The following is an 18,731-nucleotide window of genomic DNA, read 5'->3' on the forward strand; positions in this document are numbered from 1 at the left end:
AGCAACTCAAGGCATGGATGCTGTAAGCATGCATTCAGGCTTGTAGTCAGCTAAGTGGCTGTGTGCTAAACAGCCCTGAGCTGCAGCCTCATCCTATACACGAACGGGGTACCTGTCCCTGCATGCAAAGTATCGGTGAGCAGTCTTTCAGTTGATAGCTGCCAAAGAACACTGCAATGCAATTCTGTGCTTCCTAAGGAGGTTTATCAGAGAGTTATCGTGAGGGTCAGGAGGTTTTGGTGAATGCCAGATACCCATATCCATGTACAAAGAGTGTATGTAGCTGATGGCCTTGGATCGTGCCCCAAGATGCTCTTTGGTGCTGAATATCATAGCTTCCTCATAGCCAGGGATGAGGTGAAGCTGCCAGGTACTCTCTCTGACTTCCAAATTGAGAATTCTTGACATTGTCTCAAGCACATTTGGTAACAAAGGAAGCTGATTCACAAGGTGAATGACAGCATTAATAAAGTGTTTTACAAGTTATTAGATTAGATTCCCTACAGTGTGGGAACAGGCCCTTTGGCCCAACAAGTCCACACCGACCCTTCGAAGAGTAACCCACCCAGACCCAATTCCCTCTGACTAATGCACTAATACTATGGGCAATTTAGAATGGCCAATTCACCTGACTGGCACAACTTTGGACTGTGGGAGGAAACCGGAGTACCTGAAGGAAAACCGGACAGACACAGAGAGAACATGCAAACTCCACACAGACAGTTGCCCGAGGCCAGAATTGAACCTGGGTCCCTGGTGTTGTATGATTCAGCAGTGCTAACCACTGAGCCACCATGTCGCACCTTATCCCCCTTAACTGGCCACTACCTGATGAGAAACTCTCACTTCCAGCTTGACTATTCCAAGTGAGTTGCTCCTGACATCAATTAGAACATTCTGAAGAAAGGTCACTGGACCCAAAACACAGACTCTGCCTTCTCTCCACAGATGCTGACAGACCTGTTGAGGTTCTCCAGCAATATCTGTTTAAGATTCAGATATCCAGCATCTGCAGTTCTTTGATTTGATTTTGTTTAATGGAATGTTGGTCCTTATTTCAATGGGGTTGCTGGTATTAAAATAGAGAAGTCTTATTGCACCTGTACAAGGTGCTGGTGAGATGATATCTGGAGTACAGCGATCAGTTTTGATTCCCTTTCTAAGGGATGGTGTCATTTCACTGGAAACAATTCAGAGAAGGTTCACTCAGATGATCCCTGATATAGAGGGATTGTCTCATGAGCAAAAGCTAAACAGATTGGAACTGTACTCAATAGAATTTAGAAGAATGAGAGGTGATATTATTGAAACGTGTAGGACTCTGAAGGGGCTTGACAGGGTAAATGCTGACAGGATATTTCCCGTCATAGGAGTTTAGTACCAGAATTAAGGGGCTGATATTTAAGGTGGAGATGAGGAGGAATTTCTTCTCTCACCAGGTTGAGTATCTTTGGAACTCCTTGCCACTGAGAGCTGTAGGGGCAGAGTCCTTGCGTATATTTAAGACTGAGATATATAAATATTTTTAATCAGAGGTGGGGAAAGGGCAAGAAATGGATGTGAGGAATGTTGGATCAGCCATGATCCTGTTGAATGGTGGACCAGGCTCAAAGGGCCAAAAGTTTAGATTAGAGTGGTGCTGGAAAAGCAGGTAAATCAATGTTTCGGGCAAAAGTACTTCATCAGGAATAGAGAGCCAAAAGGTTTACTCCTGTTCTTATTTTCTATGGAGCTTAAGAATCAAGATAAATTTGTTCAAAATTTTCTTCTTGTTTCAAAGTGCAGACAGTTCTAGCACCCTCCAAATTTAATTTAATTTAAATTTTGAGCATAAACCCAGCTAAAAGTGCAAAACGTTTATTCAAGGTAGTATAGTCTGCAAAATTCATAAACATTAAAATATTTGGTTACAAAAGCATAATATACAAACATTTTCTTTCATCGATTTCCTTAGCTTTGTTCCAAATGTAGCAGATACAGACCCCAAAGTAAGGTGAACAGTTAATGAGTTTGAAGTAAAGGCAGTAAGGATAACAAATCAACAGGTTTTTCAGTTTCACTCAAGCTAACGCAACTCAGCAGATTGTGAATGACAGTATAGAATTCTGTGTGGCATTTCAGATGTATACATTTAGAACTTCGGTGTTGTAAAGGAGAAATGTATGAAGGAATGCTACATATCTTTCAACCCAGGTGGTGTGCAGAAGTGTTTTGATGCATTATGACCACACTTTTCTGGGAGAAAGTTCAATTTTCCTCCACATTCCAGACCCCACATTGCTTTCTTTTACTCTTTTAGTGAACCTGGAATACATAGTTTACAAAACACTATCCTACCCGAAGTCTGGTTACACATTTTATATGGAGAATGAAAATTAGATTCCCATTTTTGTCTGGTGGTACTGAGTGCTGGAAGGTTTGGGAGTTTATAAAGAAAATGAAAAGCCTGCTGAAGTGATAAGAACATTATGAAAGATGTGTGAAATTTCACTTGTCTTCAAATGACACTATTAGGGCTGTATTGTAAGGTAGATGTGTTTTTAATTCATCATGAGGTTCTGTGCTACAAAGATAAGTTAATTCTTTCATTAACCAGCTCACATGTGTTACATACTTTTCCATAGGTATTAAAGCAAAATTAAATAGACTCTGCCATGGTATTGGACCCTGATTTAATTGGACTAGCAATGATTTTTAAAACTCTGTGATTTTTAAAACTCTGTTTCTGAAGGTAGAAGGAAATGATCTGTATCTGCTTGCCCTCCAATGATTAACAGGTATGTAGCCTTGAAATGGAAATGTTTGCTGAGATAATGTTCCATTGTGAATATTTGGCTGGGTCTCAAAAGCTTCAGATTTGCAAATGGCCTTATTGATCCAAGAATTGCTGAAACTTTCACAGCCTATAAAGCAGAATGTTTTAAAAATGGTTTCTTGTGAAAAATATAAGACTAATAGGCACTTAAATGATTTCCCTTGCGTTTTTTTGGTCTAGTATCAACGATAGCGAATTTGAATAAAGTTATTTGCCTAGATTAAACCTCTAAACAATATTTCAAGGTAATTCCCATTGTTATTGCATGTCTCCTGAGAATTGTACATGGTGGATATTGGGTATGTGGCTATGAGATATACTTGAGGGAAGGTGAGGATACTCGGGAGAATGTAATTGACATGGGAAGTGTAGGGTGACATGAGGGATGGGGAAACAGTTCAGATTGAGGGACCTTTAAAGAATGCTGGGAGCTTGGCTACTGGACTGGAGCACAAAGGTGAGTCTTCTAACTGGTCTGACTCTAAACTTATGTACTGTATCAAGGCTTGCAAAACAGACACTGAGACTGACTCCAGTCTGAAAAAGTGGTAATTCCTTATAAAATCACACTTGTGCATTTTGCAAGTCACAGAAGGGCACAGTTTAAGTTTTCCAAAAAAACTGGCCCCAAGAGCCCAATGTAAACTCACTTTTAAGCTGCAAAATATAGGAGTTTAGATTAGAGTGGTGCTGGAAAAGCACAGCAGGTCAGGCAGCATCTGAGGAGCAGGATTCCTGATGAAGGGCTTTTGCCCGAAATGTCGATTTTCCTGCTCCTTGGATGCTGCCTGACCTGTTGTGCTTTTCCAGCACCATTCTAATCTAGACTCTGGTTTCTAGCAACTGCAGTCCTCACTTTTGCCTTGCAAAAAATAAGCACTAATTAAAAGCTAAGCAGAGATTTAAGACCAACAACACAAGACAAAAGAAGAGGCAAAGGAATGACCATCCATTCCAGTAACCTCCAATTTGAGTAGCTCTTCTCTAGTGCTTTATAAGCAAGTCTGGGATCCATCAGTACCTTGAATACCTAGAATATGCCCCAAAGTTTTATATTTATTTCAATGATTTAGTACACAACAGTTTAAGTCACCCAACCATGACTAATAAAAAAATGAAGAATAATATTAGACTCTAGAGGAGAATCATATGAAGATGGGAGAAAAAGTAGCAAGCCAAAGTACTGGAAGCAATTGGAGTTCGTCAAAGGAAGGCCTAGAAGTGGATTGAAAGGAGAAAAATAAGTTTAGAGTAAATTTTTAAAGACCATAAAAGCAGATTGTAAGAGTTTCTGCAAGTATGTGCAAAAAAGATTAGTGTAGTCAAATTTAGGCTGCTTACAGTCTGAATGGGAGAACTGATAATGGAGAACAATGAATTGGCATAGCATTTAAATAATACATTAGTTCTGTTTTAACAGAAGATGAATGCTAACCATTTTAATTTGATCAGACCACAGTGTTGTCTCTATAGTCATGCATTTTCTTCACCTGTGTCCCTAAATTTGCCTTTGTTCATTCTTTGCAAATCTTGATAGCTGTGCTGAAGCATTCACTTTCCTTCCAACGTGTGCAATCAGCACAGAAATAAAATGACAAATGAACAGCAACTGTAACACAATTCCCTTTAGCAAATGCTGTATAAGATTCCTACTCAATTGGTGAGTTCAGACATCATTATAAAAACCATTATAATCAATATTGCATAAATCAAACAAAATTTACAAAGAATTCAATGGATCCTTAGTTAATGAACTTCAGTGCATTCTTCACTGCTATGTAGCATTACGTTACTGTTCCTGCACACCATTGGCCTAATATTCCACATTGTTTGCACCCATTTTCTCTGCAGTCTGCAAGTTGCACTTTTAGCTAGAAAACAGATACTAGACTAGTCAAACCAGACCTGTGCTAGCGTGAAGAGTTTTGGTCCTGTTGTCTAAGGAAAGGTACATTGGAAACATTCCAGAGAAGGTTCACTTGATAATCTGAGTATGGAGAGATTGTCTTATGAGGAAAGGTTGAGTAGGTTGAGCTTGTACTCATTGGAGTTTACAAGAATTGGGGTTAACCTTATTAAAATATATGACATTATCAGTGGGCTTCACAAGATCAATGCTGAAAGGTTGTTTCTCTTTGTACGAGAAACTAGGACCAGAGGGCATAATCTCAGAGGCAGGGGTTGACTATTTAAGGCAGAGAAGAGGAGGAATTCCCTCTTTCAGAGGGAAGTGACTGTAGAATTCTTTAAGATAGAGGGCTGCTGAGGCTAGATTGTTAAGTGTATTCAAGGCTGAGATAGATTTTTAATCAGTAAGTGGCTCAAAGGTTATGGGAAAATCCAGAAAAATTGATTTGATGATTATTGAATTATTACGATCTCATTGAATAGCAGCACTGACCTGATGGGCTGAATGGCCTACTTTTGCAACTGTGTCTTATGATCTCATGGTTTATTTTATTTACTTGTTCTCAGGAACCTGGTAGTGTTAGAATTTATTCCCAACTCTAGTTGTGTGCCCTTTATTAGCCGCCACATTTTAAGGGCCACTTACAGATGGACCTCTGGTGCCCATATTTAAGCTAATTGGTAGAAGGATTAGAGGGGCCATTAGAAAAACTGTTTCCATTCAGAGGGTGGTGGGTGTCTGGAACTTGCTGTTATGTTTGGTGGTGGAGGCAGGAACACTCAACTTGTTTTAAAAGCACCTGGATCGGCATCGGAAATTCTGTAACCTGTGAGATTACAGATTAGGTGCTAGAAAGTTGAATAAGATTTTAAGAGACATTGGGCTGAATGGTCTTGTTCTGGACTTCACTAACATTTCTTTAGTTTTGTGCAACTGGAATTATATTATATCCTGAGTAAGGAAAGGGGTTTCCTTCTCTGAAACATATTATGATTTTTAGATTTCTATGATTAGTGAAACAGTTTTCTTTTAAATGGCAATCCATGTAATTTATTAGTCAGGTCACGCATTACTCATTCCCTGGAAGCACTGGAACTGACACTTTAATTCATTGTTAGAAGCTGAAAAACCTCCTAACAAATTGTAATGGAAAACCTTAATTTTACTTTTTTCAAATAATAATTGCCTTACCTGTCACTATCATCTAGCCTCTCTCTTTTTTTGGTAACCTTTTCCCACCTTCTACTTACAGATGTGCAAAACATTTTGCAAGTTAATGAGAAATCACTTAAAGCAAATTTAAGCTTCAAGTCTGGGGGATCTTCCCAGTAATAGATTAGATTTTGCCTGATTCAATTTGTAGTTTCATATGACGTGGTGGTGAAGGAGTTGCTCTCCTTCAATAGCATTCAATGTTCACACTCTAATATTGCTGTAGTGTTGTTCATCTTGCATTCCTTGGTCGAAGTATTTCTTTTGTGTTGTTAGACATCATTTTGGCAAGCTCCTGGACCGTATTTCCTCTTTTTGAATGTGCTGATAGCAAGACTGCAATGAAATAAGATTAAGTAGTCAGAAGGTAATCTGCATCAACCCAGAGAAAAAGGTAACCACATGAAATGAAACTACTTTCACACGGCATCATTTGGAACTGTTCCCAAAATTGGCTTAAGGTCAGTAATAGCAGTCTCAACTCTGAATAAAAAAAAAGTTTTAATCCAGATTCCAGAGATTAGAGCATTTAATAAAGACCAGCATTTCAGCACAGCTGAGGACATACTATACTGTTGGAAGTATTATAAAACAGACTAACCATCTGCCTTCTCAGTTAGATGTAAAAATGCACTGTTTAAAGAATTGTTATGGAATCATACAGGACAGTAGAGGCCCTTCAGCCCATCAAGTCTGTGTGTCAAAGTTCCCCCTATGTTCTGGCCAATATTTATCCCTGAACTAACATGCAAAACAGTTGAACAGATGTCTATCCCATTGCTTAAGGCAAAAATGGATGCTACCTTTTCATATTACAAAACTGTAGAGACTTTGGAACATCTTAAAATCATAAAAAGCTGTGCATAAATGCAAGTTTTTTTTCATATACAATTATTTTGAAATGTGGTTGTGTTCAGACTAATAAATATGGTAATTTTGCCCATAAAATGGAACAGAACAAATGATCACTAATCAATTATTATTGGTGTTGTTTGTTGGCTACAAAGTTAGAAAACCAATTGATTTTGTTATTCATGTCATTCCATTTGAAATACACAAACAGGGGTTTGGGACAATAGTTGAATATCTGCACCAGCAGATAACTCCTCCAATAACACAGTACACATTCAGTGGTCTCCATTAACTACGCACGTTCTGTAGCAAGATTCGCACCCCCAATCTTGAGCAGGCAATATGGATGGTAACAGTTTTATTTCTACAGCTCTCAACATGTAGAATCTTATTCTAACATTAACATGACTCACCTATGCCTCAGAATATAAGACAGGTAAAATTCCACTCCTGCAACTCAGCGTTTAAACATAGACTAATACTCCAGTGCAGGACTGAAGGAATGCTACACAATCAGAGATACAATGTTCGGATGTGCTAGAATGCTAGAGGGCTTGGTGCAGAGTGGTAGAAATTGAACTAATACTTCTCCCTCAGACAAAAACAGGTGCCAGATGTAGGGAATGCTGTACTGATAGAAATAGTCTCTTCTACATCTTTAGTGAACAGTGTCCATTGTCAATTTGGTTGACGATTAAAGAACTCAATTTGTCATTTTAAGAGCAAGAGAGATTTCTCTTAAAAACTTTTGTCCCTCAATCAAAACTAGATTAATTGGTTATTTATTAAATTGGTGCTTGTCGGACTATGTAGGTCAATATGACTGCCATAGTTACCTACATACAGTAACTGTGTTTCAAGCAATATAAAGCACTTTGGAAAGTTTAAGACATAAGGCAATGAAAAAATGTTAATTTTCTTGCCAATTCTCATCCTTAACTCAGACTGCTGACTGCTTGAACAAAAAGTGTATTATTTTTTAATCCGTTGTCACTGACATGGGTGGCACGGTGGCTCAGTGATGAGCACTGCCACCTTACAGTGCCAGTGACGTAGGTTTGATTCCAGCTTTGGTTGGGCATTGATAGGATAAATAGACAAGGTCTTTTCCCTGGGGTGGGGGAGTCCAGAACTAGAGGGCATAGGTCTAGAGTGAGAGGGAAAAGATATAAAAGAGACCTAAGGGGCAACCTATTCACTCAGAGGGTGGTATGTGTATGGAATGGCTGCCAGAGGAAATGGTGGAGGCTAGTACAATTGCAACATTTAAAAGGCATCTGGATGGGTATATGAATAAGAAGGGTTTGGAGAGATATGGTTGAAACTTTATTGCTGGAACAGCACAGCAGGTCAGGCAGCATCCAGGGAACAGGAGATTCGACGTTTCGGGCACAGGCCCTTCTTCGAAACGTCGAATCTCCTGTTCCCTGGATGCTGCCTGACCTGCTGTGCTGTTCCAGCAATAAAGTTTCAACTTTGATCTCCAGCATCTGCAGACCTCACTTTCTCCTTTGGAGAGATATGGCCAGGTGCTGGCAGGGGACTAGATTGGGATTGAGATAATTGCTTGGCATGGACGACTTAGACCGAAGGGTCTGTTCCCGTGCTGTATATCTCTATGACTATGACTGTCTGGTGGGTGACTCTGGGTGGGCTGCTCTTCGGAGGGGTGGTGTGGACTCAATGGGCCAAATGGCTTGCTTCCACACTGTAGGTACCATATGATTCTATGACACAGAAGCAAAATTTATTGCCCATTGTCAAATATTACTGAGTGTCTTGTTGGGTCATTTATGGAAAGAAAAGTACTGTGAGTCTGGGATGCATCATCACCCTCAATAATGACAGAGTCATGGAGAGTAATAGAGTACGATAGCATGGAGAGACACCCTTTGGCCCAAACTGGTCCATGCCAAACAAAATGTCCGTCCACACTGATCTCATTTCCCTGCACTTGGCCCATATCCTTCTAAAGTCAAGATTAGATGGGCCAATGGACTGAGAAGTGGCAGATGGAGTTTAATTCAGATAAATGCGAGGTGCTGCATTTTGGGAAAGCAAATCTTAGCAGAACTTATACACTTAATGGTAAGGTCCTAGGGAGTGTTGCTGAACAAAGAGACCTGGGAGTGCAGGTTCATAGCTCCTTGAAAGTGGAGTCGCAGGTAGATAGGATAGTGAAGAAGGCGTTTGGTATGCTTTCCTTTATTGGGCAGAGTATTGATTACAGGAGTTGGGAGGTCATGTTGCGGCTGTACAGGACATTGGTTAGGCCACAGTTGGAATATTGCATGCAATTCTGGTCTCCTTCCTATCGGAAAGATGTTGTGAAACTCGAAAGGATTCAGAAAAGATTTACAAGGATGTTGCCAGGGTTGAAGGATCTGAGCTCCAGGGAGAGGCTGAACAGGCTGGTGCTGTTTTCCCTGGAGCATCAGAGGCTGAGGGGTGACCTTATAGAGGTTTACAAAATTATGAAGGGCATGAATAGGATAATTAGACAAAGTCTTTTCCCTGGTGTCGTGGAGTCCAGAACTACGGGGCATAGGTTTAGGGTGAGAGGGGAAAGATATAAAAGAGACCTAATGGGCAATCTCTATGCCTCTGTGCTGGAAAGGCACAGCAGGTCAGGCAACATCCCAGGAGCAGCAAAATCAACATTTCGGGCAGGAGCCCTTCATCAGGAATCCTGATGAAGGGCTCCCGCCCGAAACGTCGATTTTCCTGCTCCATGGATGCTGCCTGACCTGCTGTGCATTTCCAGCACCACTCTAATCTTGATTCTAATCTCTAGCATATGCAGTCCTCACTTTTGCCATATCCTTCTTAACCTTACCTATCCTGTGTATTTGTCGAAATGCCTTTCAAATGTTGTTAATGTACCCATCTCAACCACCTCTGCTGGCAGCTCATTCCATATGCGTATCACCGTTTGTGAAAAAGAGTTGCCTGTCAGGTTCCCTTTTATTCTTTCCTCTCTGACCTTAAACCGATGCCCTCCAGTCCTCGATTCCCCAACCCTGGGAAAAAGACTGAGCGTATTCACCTTATCCATGGCTCTCATGATCTTATACGCCTCTAAGTTTCCCCCTCAGTTCTCCTCCATTCTAAAGAAAAAAGTCCTAACTTGTCCAACCTCTTCCTCTTACTCAGACCATTGATTCCAGGCAACATCCTTGTAAATTTCTTCTGGACTCTTTCCAGTTTAATAACATCCTTCCTATAACAAGGTGACCAAAACTGAACACAATACTCTAAGTGCAGTCTCACCAACTGTATAACTGCAACATAACTTCTGAACCTCTATACTCAATGCCCTAACTGATGAAGGCCAGTGTGCCAAAAGCCTTCTTCACTGCCCAGTCTCCCTATGACTCCACTTTCAGAGAACTGTGAACCTGAACTCCAAGATCCCTCTATTCTACTACACTCCTTAAGGCCCTACTATTCACAATAACACTCCTACCATGATTTGACTTTCCAAAATGCAAGACCTCACACTTATCTACATTAAACTCCATTTGCCATTTCTCAGCCCACTTCCTCAGCCAATTAAGGTCCTGCTGCAATTTCTAATAACCTTTTCACTGTCCATGATACTGCCTATTTTAGTGTCATCAGCAAACTTACTTAACATGCCTTGTACATTCTCATCCAAATCATTGATATGGATAACAAAAAGCAATGGGCCCAGCACTGACCCCTGAGGCACACCACTAGTCGCAGGCCGCCAGTCTGACAGGAATCCTTCCACTATTACCCTCTGCTTCCTACCAGCAAGCCAATTTTGTATCCAATTTACCAGCTTGTCCTGGATTCAATGTGATCTAACATTACAGACCAGCCTATCATGTGGAATCTTATCAAAGGCTTTACTGAAATCCATATATATTATATCTATGGTCCTGCCTTTGTCAACCTTCCTGGTCACTTAATAAAAGAACTCTAAGAAATTTAGGAGGCATGATCTCCCACTCACAAAGCCATGCTGGCTACTCCTAATCAAACCCTGTCTTTCCAAATGCTTGTATACCGTATCCCTCAGAATCTTCTCAAGTAACCTACCTACCATAGATGTTTATTTGATTTAATTTTGATAAGTTTCCAATAACCTTTTGACTTATTGTATTTCCCACAATGCTACACCAAAGCATTTTCTTATATAAATGTAGAAAAAGGCCTTCCAGCCCAGAAGTGAACTTTATTGCAGAAGTTGCATATAAGGCAGCAGGTTAAGGGCTGGTTTATTTCCTTGAAGGACCCTGGTGAATCCGTTGTATTTTTACAGTATCTAAAAGATTCTTGACTCATGCCAACAACAATACAGAATTAAAATTCTAAAAGTCATGTTGGAATTAAAACTTGATCGCATGGGCGGCACGGATACACAGTGGTTAGCACTGTTGTCTCGCAGCACCAGAGACCCGGGTTCAATTCCCGCCTCAGGCGACTGTCTGTGTGGAGTTTGCACATTCTCCCCGTTTCTGCGTGGGTTTTTTCCGGGTGCTCCAGTTTCCTCCCACAGTCCAAAAATGTGCAGGTTAGGTGAATTGGCCATACTAAATTGCCCGTAGTGTTAGGTGAAGGGGTAAAATGTAGGGGAATGGGTCTGGGTGGGTTGCGCTTCGGTGGGTCGGTGTGGACTTGTTGGGCCACACTGTAAGTAATCTAATCTAATCTAAACTGTACCCTGACAGTAGGTGGTCCCTCATCTCAAATGAAATACTCTTCAACATGAAATAATAGACATAGCTCCATAACACCAGAACAGATTGCTGCCAACAGAGGTTATGCTATCTATGCTAACTCACATCAAGAGCAGTAAGCAAGAAGTCATTCATTCCACCCTCAGTGGAAGGATCCATCATGTCTCGTATCAAGTGGAGTTCTGCACCCAAATGCAAGATTCTGTAATGAAGGGAAAAGATAAGTCAAATATGAATCCATTCTGTTAATTTAGTGTTTGTTGTCTGCATTACACTAAATGTTTTCACCAAAATGCCTATTATTTCTTTCTAAACAATCCCTGATTAGTCAAAGCATAAATGAGATATTAATTAAGCATTTCTAGATTGGGTACAGTTAGATTTTGATAAAGTAAAGCATCAAACATTCTCAAAATCATTTCCATCAAGGGGTAAAAATATAAACAGCCCTCCATGATTTCCCATAAATTGCTCTTGAAGGGATTAAACATGGATTGGACAGAGTTAAACCCTCTATGCTATTTTATCAATCTTCTTGGGTAATGGAACAGGTAATCGCAATGGAATGTCTGTAGAACATAAATAGGAAAAGTAATAGACCACATGGCCTTCTGTCATTCAATAAGATCATGGCTGATACAAATGAAACCCCAAATCCACATTCCTGCCTAATCTCGATATCCTTTCACATGCCGTACACCTTACTTAACAAGAATCTATCTACCTTTGCCTTAACAAAATGCGAGAACTCTGCTTCCACCATCTTTTCAGGGAGTCCGAAAGACTCAACCTCATAAAAATATTCACCTTATTTCTGTTTAAATAGGTGACCCTTACAACTATTAATTTGACCAGAATTAGCATTAATAGTTGCAATTAATAATTGCTGAACATGAAGAACTACAAGAAGATAATTATTATCCAGGGATGGTCTTTCAGTACTAAAGAAGTACCTGAGAAAATTTGTTCATTTTGGCTTTACAGAGATGAACACGGTGTATCAAATGTTATTTTCAGGGGCAAACAAATCCTAATACCAAAAGCATTCAACCAAGATAATACCCATGTTACAGCAGGGACACATCGGTATCAAATGTATATGAAGGCTCGGATTTGAGTGTGTATACTGACCAGGGATGAAACAGCATATTCAATAGCATATGAATGCATATAGTATGCCAATCAAATCAACCCTAGTGAGGGAACCTCTACAGCTATACAACATTGCATTCACTTCATGGATAAAAGTAACAACAGATCTTTTCACAGTGCATAAGCAGATGACTTGTGATGGATTACTACTGCAAATTTCCCAATGTTTGGTGCATTAGTAACACAATAGGTATGACCATTGTTGATATGAGGAGTGCTATATTCAATTTATTTGGTATCCCAAATCAGATAATGTCACACAACAGATGTCAGTACACTGCTAACTATTTAAAGACATGCATATGAAGTGGGTAATGGTCCATGTCCATGCTCAACCAGTCTAACGGAAAGTATGCTCCATACTATCAAATCGATGATTATTAAGTATCGAGCAAGACAAGATTTCTGCATTACATTCCTGCATTTTCGTATTATGCCAATGGAGAAGAGAATAACAGCCCTAGCACAACCAATCCTCAGACAGCATGTATGAACAATCTTGCCCACCAGCTAATTGCCTAACCATTCCAAGACACAGGGCAATGAAAGGGATACATAACGAGGAATCAGGTAGAAAGAAAACGGCGCACTGGGCAAAGAATGAATGTTAGAAGTTCAAATACTTGGGTGCCAGTAAAGGTTTCTTACAATGTGTAACCAGTCTAGGCCATATAACATCATTACTGATCATGGTCATACATTGAAAAAGGACGAGAAGCCAACTGAGACTAATGAATGACACACCAAATATGCACAAAGAGTGCATGATGATGATGATGATTGTGTGATGATATCAAGTGACACCAACCAGCAACAAGATTACCAAATAGCCAAACAAGTGCAACAGAAGACAAGACCTGTATCTCAGACAGGTGTACAATCTCTAGACTGGGGAAAGTTGTCAAACCTTCAAAGCATTGCACTGAATTTTGAAATGTTAGCTTTGTAAAGTATGTATTACTCGTTTGCCTAATTATTGAAGTAACATATGCCTATGTCTGACCACATATCTCTGTTTGGGATTAGTTTTTAATCTTTGACAAATGGGAGCTGTTGTATGTTTTTGAGAGGCTAATGTGTCAAGTAAGAGACATGGTCATGATATCATCACTATCATATTTCATTTTACCTCAAAATCACTTGAAGTATGTTATTCTACTGGAAGCATGTTCCTCTGCCTAGTATTACCCCAGACATCAATGTTCCTAATGAATGTGATGTTTGTACATTACAGTTGTTTGTGAAATAACTTTAGAATCTCCACAGTATGGGAGCAGGCAATTCAGCCCATCAGGTCCATACTGACCCTCTAAAGAACATCCCACCCACACCCATCTCCCTACCCTATAATCCATATTTCCCAGGTTAATCCATTCAGCCTGCAATCCCTGGATACTATGGGCAATTTAGCATGGCCATTCCACCCAACCTGCACATCTTTGGATTGTGGGAGAAAACCGGAGTATCCAGAGGAAACAAATGCAGACAGGGGAAGAATGTGTAAACTCCACACAGTCAGTTGGCTGAGGCTGGAATCAAACCTGAGTCTTTGGCACTGAGAAGCAGCAGTGCTAGCCGTTAAGCCACTGTACCACCATAATAGATGTCTGTTGGCTTTTCAAAACCATGATATCCACATCCGGTTTTTTTACGCTAAGGGAGAGAACTAATTCATTGCTGCATCAGGTAAACCACTTTCTTCCTGCTTTCCATATACCTTGACTTCCTAAGAGATCAGAAATCTGTTGATCTCAATCTTAAATATATTCAACAATAGCACATCTATAATGCTCTAAGGTAGAGAATTGAATGATCCTAAATGTGCTGAGCAAAGTAATTTCTCATCCCATGCTAAATAATTGACCCTAAACCTGTATACTGCCAAGTGCCGTCATAATCTTGTGTTTCAATGAGATCCCTATTTATCCCAAACCCAGAGCACAGGGTCATTTGACCCAGCATCTCTTACAGGATAACTCCTCATTAAATGGAACAAAGCGAGCAAACATTCTCTGTACTATTTCCAATGAAAGTATGATCTTTCCTTAGGTGTGGTCATCAAAACTGTACACAGCAAATGTAGTTCTGAGATGATGTTCTGAGAAATTACTAACAATTAAAATGTGCACATAAGACAAGATACACAAGTTCAAGTAGGTGAAAGACAAGCTTCAAACCTATAAGGCTCATCAATGGTTAACAGATAGAAGGAGCAGCTGAACAAGGAAATGGGAGTGAAACTCCAAGAATAATTTTACAATCAAGTACATATTTATGGGAAGGCTATTCAATTAATTAGGGAGAGCTCCCCCTGCTCACTATCTAATGTTAATGATCATGTGCTCTAATCTACATTGTTTTAGAGTAATGCTCCAGTTAGTTTCCAAAATATTGACTATTCAATAGTATCCCAAAACAATGCTTTCTTTCCAAAGCACATCACAACCCAGATGTTGTGACTCATTCAACCCATGATAATGCCGTGAAATTCTACCTCTTACCTTGCCCTGGAAACCACGTAAACAAGTAACGGCAGCAGGTCATCCATGGAGAGACTGTACTTTCTGTTTAGCACTCGAGTCACTGTGCCCTCTATCTCATAATACGTTTTCATGATGGTATTCAGCTTTTCCTGAGGGTCTGCTGTAGTACTGCAGAGAGAGTTTCACTTTGCAAATTATATTTTCCACAGCATTTTCACAACTACAGATTCAAGAAGCTTTACAGTCTCTTCCTGATACTTTCCAAAATTATGAAGATTTGTTTATGTTCAATTCTTAAATACCAACCACTAAAGAGATAAAGAAGTGAACCCCAATGTTGTTAAGTGGTAAAGGATCATATTTCAGTATTTTGACAAATTGGGTGGAAAGATTATCAACATTAGGCAGAGAGTAGTAAACGTATGAAAGACTGTGTTTGTATTCGCTCATGAGAAGTGGGCATTGTTAGCAGGGCTGGCATTTACTGCACATCCTTAATTATCCCTTAAATTGAGTGGCTTGCTAGGGCCATTTCAGAGGCAATTAAAAGTCAACCGCATTGTTGTGGGTATGGAGTCAAATATAGGTCAGACTAAATAAGTACAACAGGTTTCCCTTTCTTTCTTAAAAGGACACTAATGAACTAGATGGGAAATTACAATGACCAACAGTGGTCACCATTTGGCTAGCTAAATTCCAGATTTTTAATGGAGTTCATATTTCACCATTTCCATTGGTGGGGGCAGGAGGATTCAAACCCATGACCCTGGGACTTAAATGTGGATTTCTGGTCGAATAACATTACCACTACGTCATTGCCTCCCCCAATGATCCTCTGAATGGTACAGAGCCACACATCACGGTGTTATTTCAGATTTCTACTTTGAAACCCCCATTCAATAAAACCACAGTTCCCTTCTCAGTGCCTACCTTATTTTTTGGAAACATAAGATGGCAGAAGTGAAGCAGACGTCTTTCACAACAGAGATTCTCTGTGTACAAAACACAAGATTTTCCATCCTTAGTGTTGTACAAACATGTACTGTTGATCCACCACCATGTTCAGTCTCCATTATAATTCCAAATAAAATCTTCTAGCTGGGTCAAATAGAGTCTCAATTTCCTTGCAGTTTCACCTGCTCACTGTTTACATGCAGAAGGCCATCCATTATACCCCATTGCATCTCCAATACTCTCAAATTTAAATACAATCAGAAAAATATTTAATATCTTAATTCTAAATATTTTAATTATAACACCTAATCTTCTAAAATCAATGGAAAAAAGCCATGTTTATGCATTATTTAATGATTTGGAGATGCCAGTGTTGGACTAGGGCGTACAAAGTTAAAAATCACACAACACCAGGTTATGGTCCAACAGGTTTATTTGGAAGCACTAGTTTTTGGAGCACTGCTCCTTCCTCAGGTGATTGTGGAGTCCACAATGAAAGAGTAATGCTCTGAAAGCTAGCGTTACCAAATAAACGTGTTGGACTATAAACTGGTGTTGTGTGATTTTTAACATCATAATTTAACTCTTTAAGCCCTAAATGTATTATTGTACTATAATCTTTATTCTTGTGTACTATATCTCTTCCAAGCCAAATATAGCTTTCCTCGTGATTCATGACCAAATTGCTATGAAAAATCATGATTAATGCATCTGAAATTTCTTCACCCATTCATTTTAATACCATGGCCACTATGAAAATGTATACAAAAGATTCATTGAACAATCAAGTCTGCCACTTTCTTTTATTCCTTATAGCTTTACTTGTATTTATCAAGTCCACCTTCTTCCTTACCACACTATTTCATTTAATACATGTCTGGAAAAAAATGTTATTAGGTTGAATAGCACGTGTAAGTTTATTTTCACATGATCTTGTTACAGCGGGAGCCACTAGCTCAGCCAACTAGATGACTAAAGTGGGATACAGAGTAAAGTTAACAGCACCAGTTCAATCGCCATCCTGATTGTGGTAACTTGTGAAGATCTGCCTCCTCACCTTTCCCCTTGCTTGTGAAGTGGCCACCATCAAGCTATACATAAGAAATTCCCTCTCTGACAGAAAGAGATGTCTTTAGTCTTTTGTTCACTACAGCTTCTTACATTTTGTTGCACACCTTGTGATCCTATATTGCTTTTTATAGCTCTTCAAGTCTTTTGGACTTTCAATTTTCCTTGCTGACATCTCCTGACTCATTTGTTAACTAAAGTTATTTTGCCTTTAATTTAACCAAGACATTTCATTGGTTGATGGGCAGAATGGGTGTTCTGTTTACTCAAGCTGCATCTTAAGCAGCTGAACCAGCAACCTTTAAAGGGCCTAAGGGTAGCACAAATGCGAGCCCCAAATATTTCAGGAACCAATTTTTCCTCAGCTTTACAAGAACATGATTGGATCTCTTGGTTCTCCAAGCTCCAACCAGCAAGTTTAATTTCACACAACATGCAGAGCACAGTCCATCGAATCAGTTGTCAACTGGATTTTCCCTGCAATTGAATATCACCTTCACTGTGACTTAACCTACAGTCACCTCAACATAACACATAAATGCAAATATGATATTTGTTTTCCATGTCAGTCAACCAGCTGCCTTCTATGAATGAGTTGGATTGTTTCTATTTATATGCTGTATTTCTACAATCAGCAGAAACAAGATTAAGAGTGGCCCAAAATTAATTAACTTCTAATTCTCTTAAATCCACCTCTTTGAGGTAAAAGGAAGTTGTTGTATGCTAACCTGTTTGCTTGTCAGATGGATGTCTTGAAGAGGCCACAAGTCCCTGTGAATTAGACAAGAATACAACTATAAAGATATTCAGGTCAAGATCATTTTTTAATCACATTTGTGACTCGCACCTTATATAGTTTGGGCAGTGAGGCGATGAGCTAAAGTCAGGTGATGAGCCACTCACACTATAATATGCAACAATTCTCATTTACTCCAGTATTGTTCTGATCTATGGCAAGGTTCTTCATTAGAACCAGACTAACAATTTGTCCCAACAACAATAACACTTGTATTTGCATAGTTTCTTAGTGCCACACTCAATGAATGAAGTTTTGAAGTGCAGTATGTCACACTGGTGGCAGATGTTTAAATGATGTGTGAGCTTTGAACAGAATCCCGTAACCTTAACGTTGTTTGCACAGTTATAGGTTTTCTGGCAGCCTTTGTTTCAGAAGCTTTGGACCTGAATAAGCAAAAGGGAATTCTCCAAACAAATCAACAGCAATGGATGAAATATTGATACAGAGTCCCAAAAGCCTGTATCCTCAAACTTGAAAAGAGTCAAAGGGACTTCATTGAAAAACATAAGGTCCTGAGAGGATTTGATCAGGTGGACGTGAAAAGGAGATTTCCTCTTGTGGGAGAATCTAGAACTATCAGTTAAAAATAATGGATAACCCATTTAAGACAGGCTTTATTTTCCTCAGAGGGTTGCATTTCCTGGCAACTGTCTTCCTCAAAAGGAAACGGATGCAGAATCTTTAATTTTTTTTTAAAGACAGAAGTAGATAGATTCTCAATTACATGGGGATAAAAGGTTATCATGGATATGCAGGAATACAGAGTTGAGGTTAAAATCAG

General features: G+C 39.5%; 1 protein-coding gene across 2 annotated transcripts in view; it reads right to left on the reverse strand.

The window, feature by feature from the left end:
• Positions 1–1,835: 1,835 nt before the first annotated feature.
• The window catches only part of LOC122548937 (ALS2 C-terminal-like protein), a 106,257-nt gene continuing 89,361 nt past the window's right edge, over positions 1,836–18,731 (reverse strand). For both annotated transcript variants that reach the window (XM_043687924.2, XM_043687923.2), the window contains exons 24-28: positions 17,880–17,922; positions 16,060–16,121; positions 15,148–15,297; positions 11,600–11,696; positions 1,836–6,272 (exon numbers count right to left, since the gene is read on the reverse strand). In XM_043687924.2, the coding sequence (XP_043543859.2) occupies positions 6,216–6,272; positions 11,600–11,696; positions 15,148–15,297; positions 16,060–16,121; positions 17,880–17,922 (409 nt within the window). In that variant the 3' untranslated portion in view covers positions 1,836–6,215. The remainder of the gene's footprint in view (positions 6,273–11,599; positions 11,697–15,147; positions 15,298–16,059; positions 16,122–17,879; positions 17,923–18,731) is intronic.

The sequence above is a fragment of the Chiloscyllium plagiosum genome, unplaced genomic scaffold, assembly GCF_037043375.1.
Source record: "Chiloscyllium plagiosum isolate Xiang-an unplaced genomic scaffold, Cpla_swu_hap1 HiC_scaffold_4, whole genome shotgun sequence".
Lineage (NCBI taxonomy): Eukaryota > Metazoa > Chordata > Chondrichthyes > Orectolobiformes > Hemiscylliidae > Chiloscyllium > Chiloscyllium plagiosum.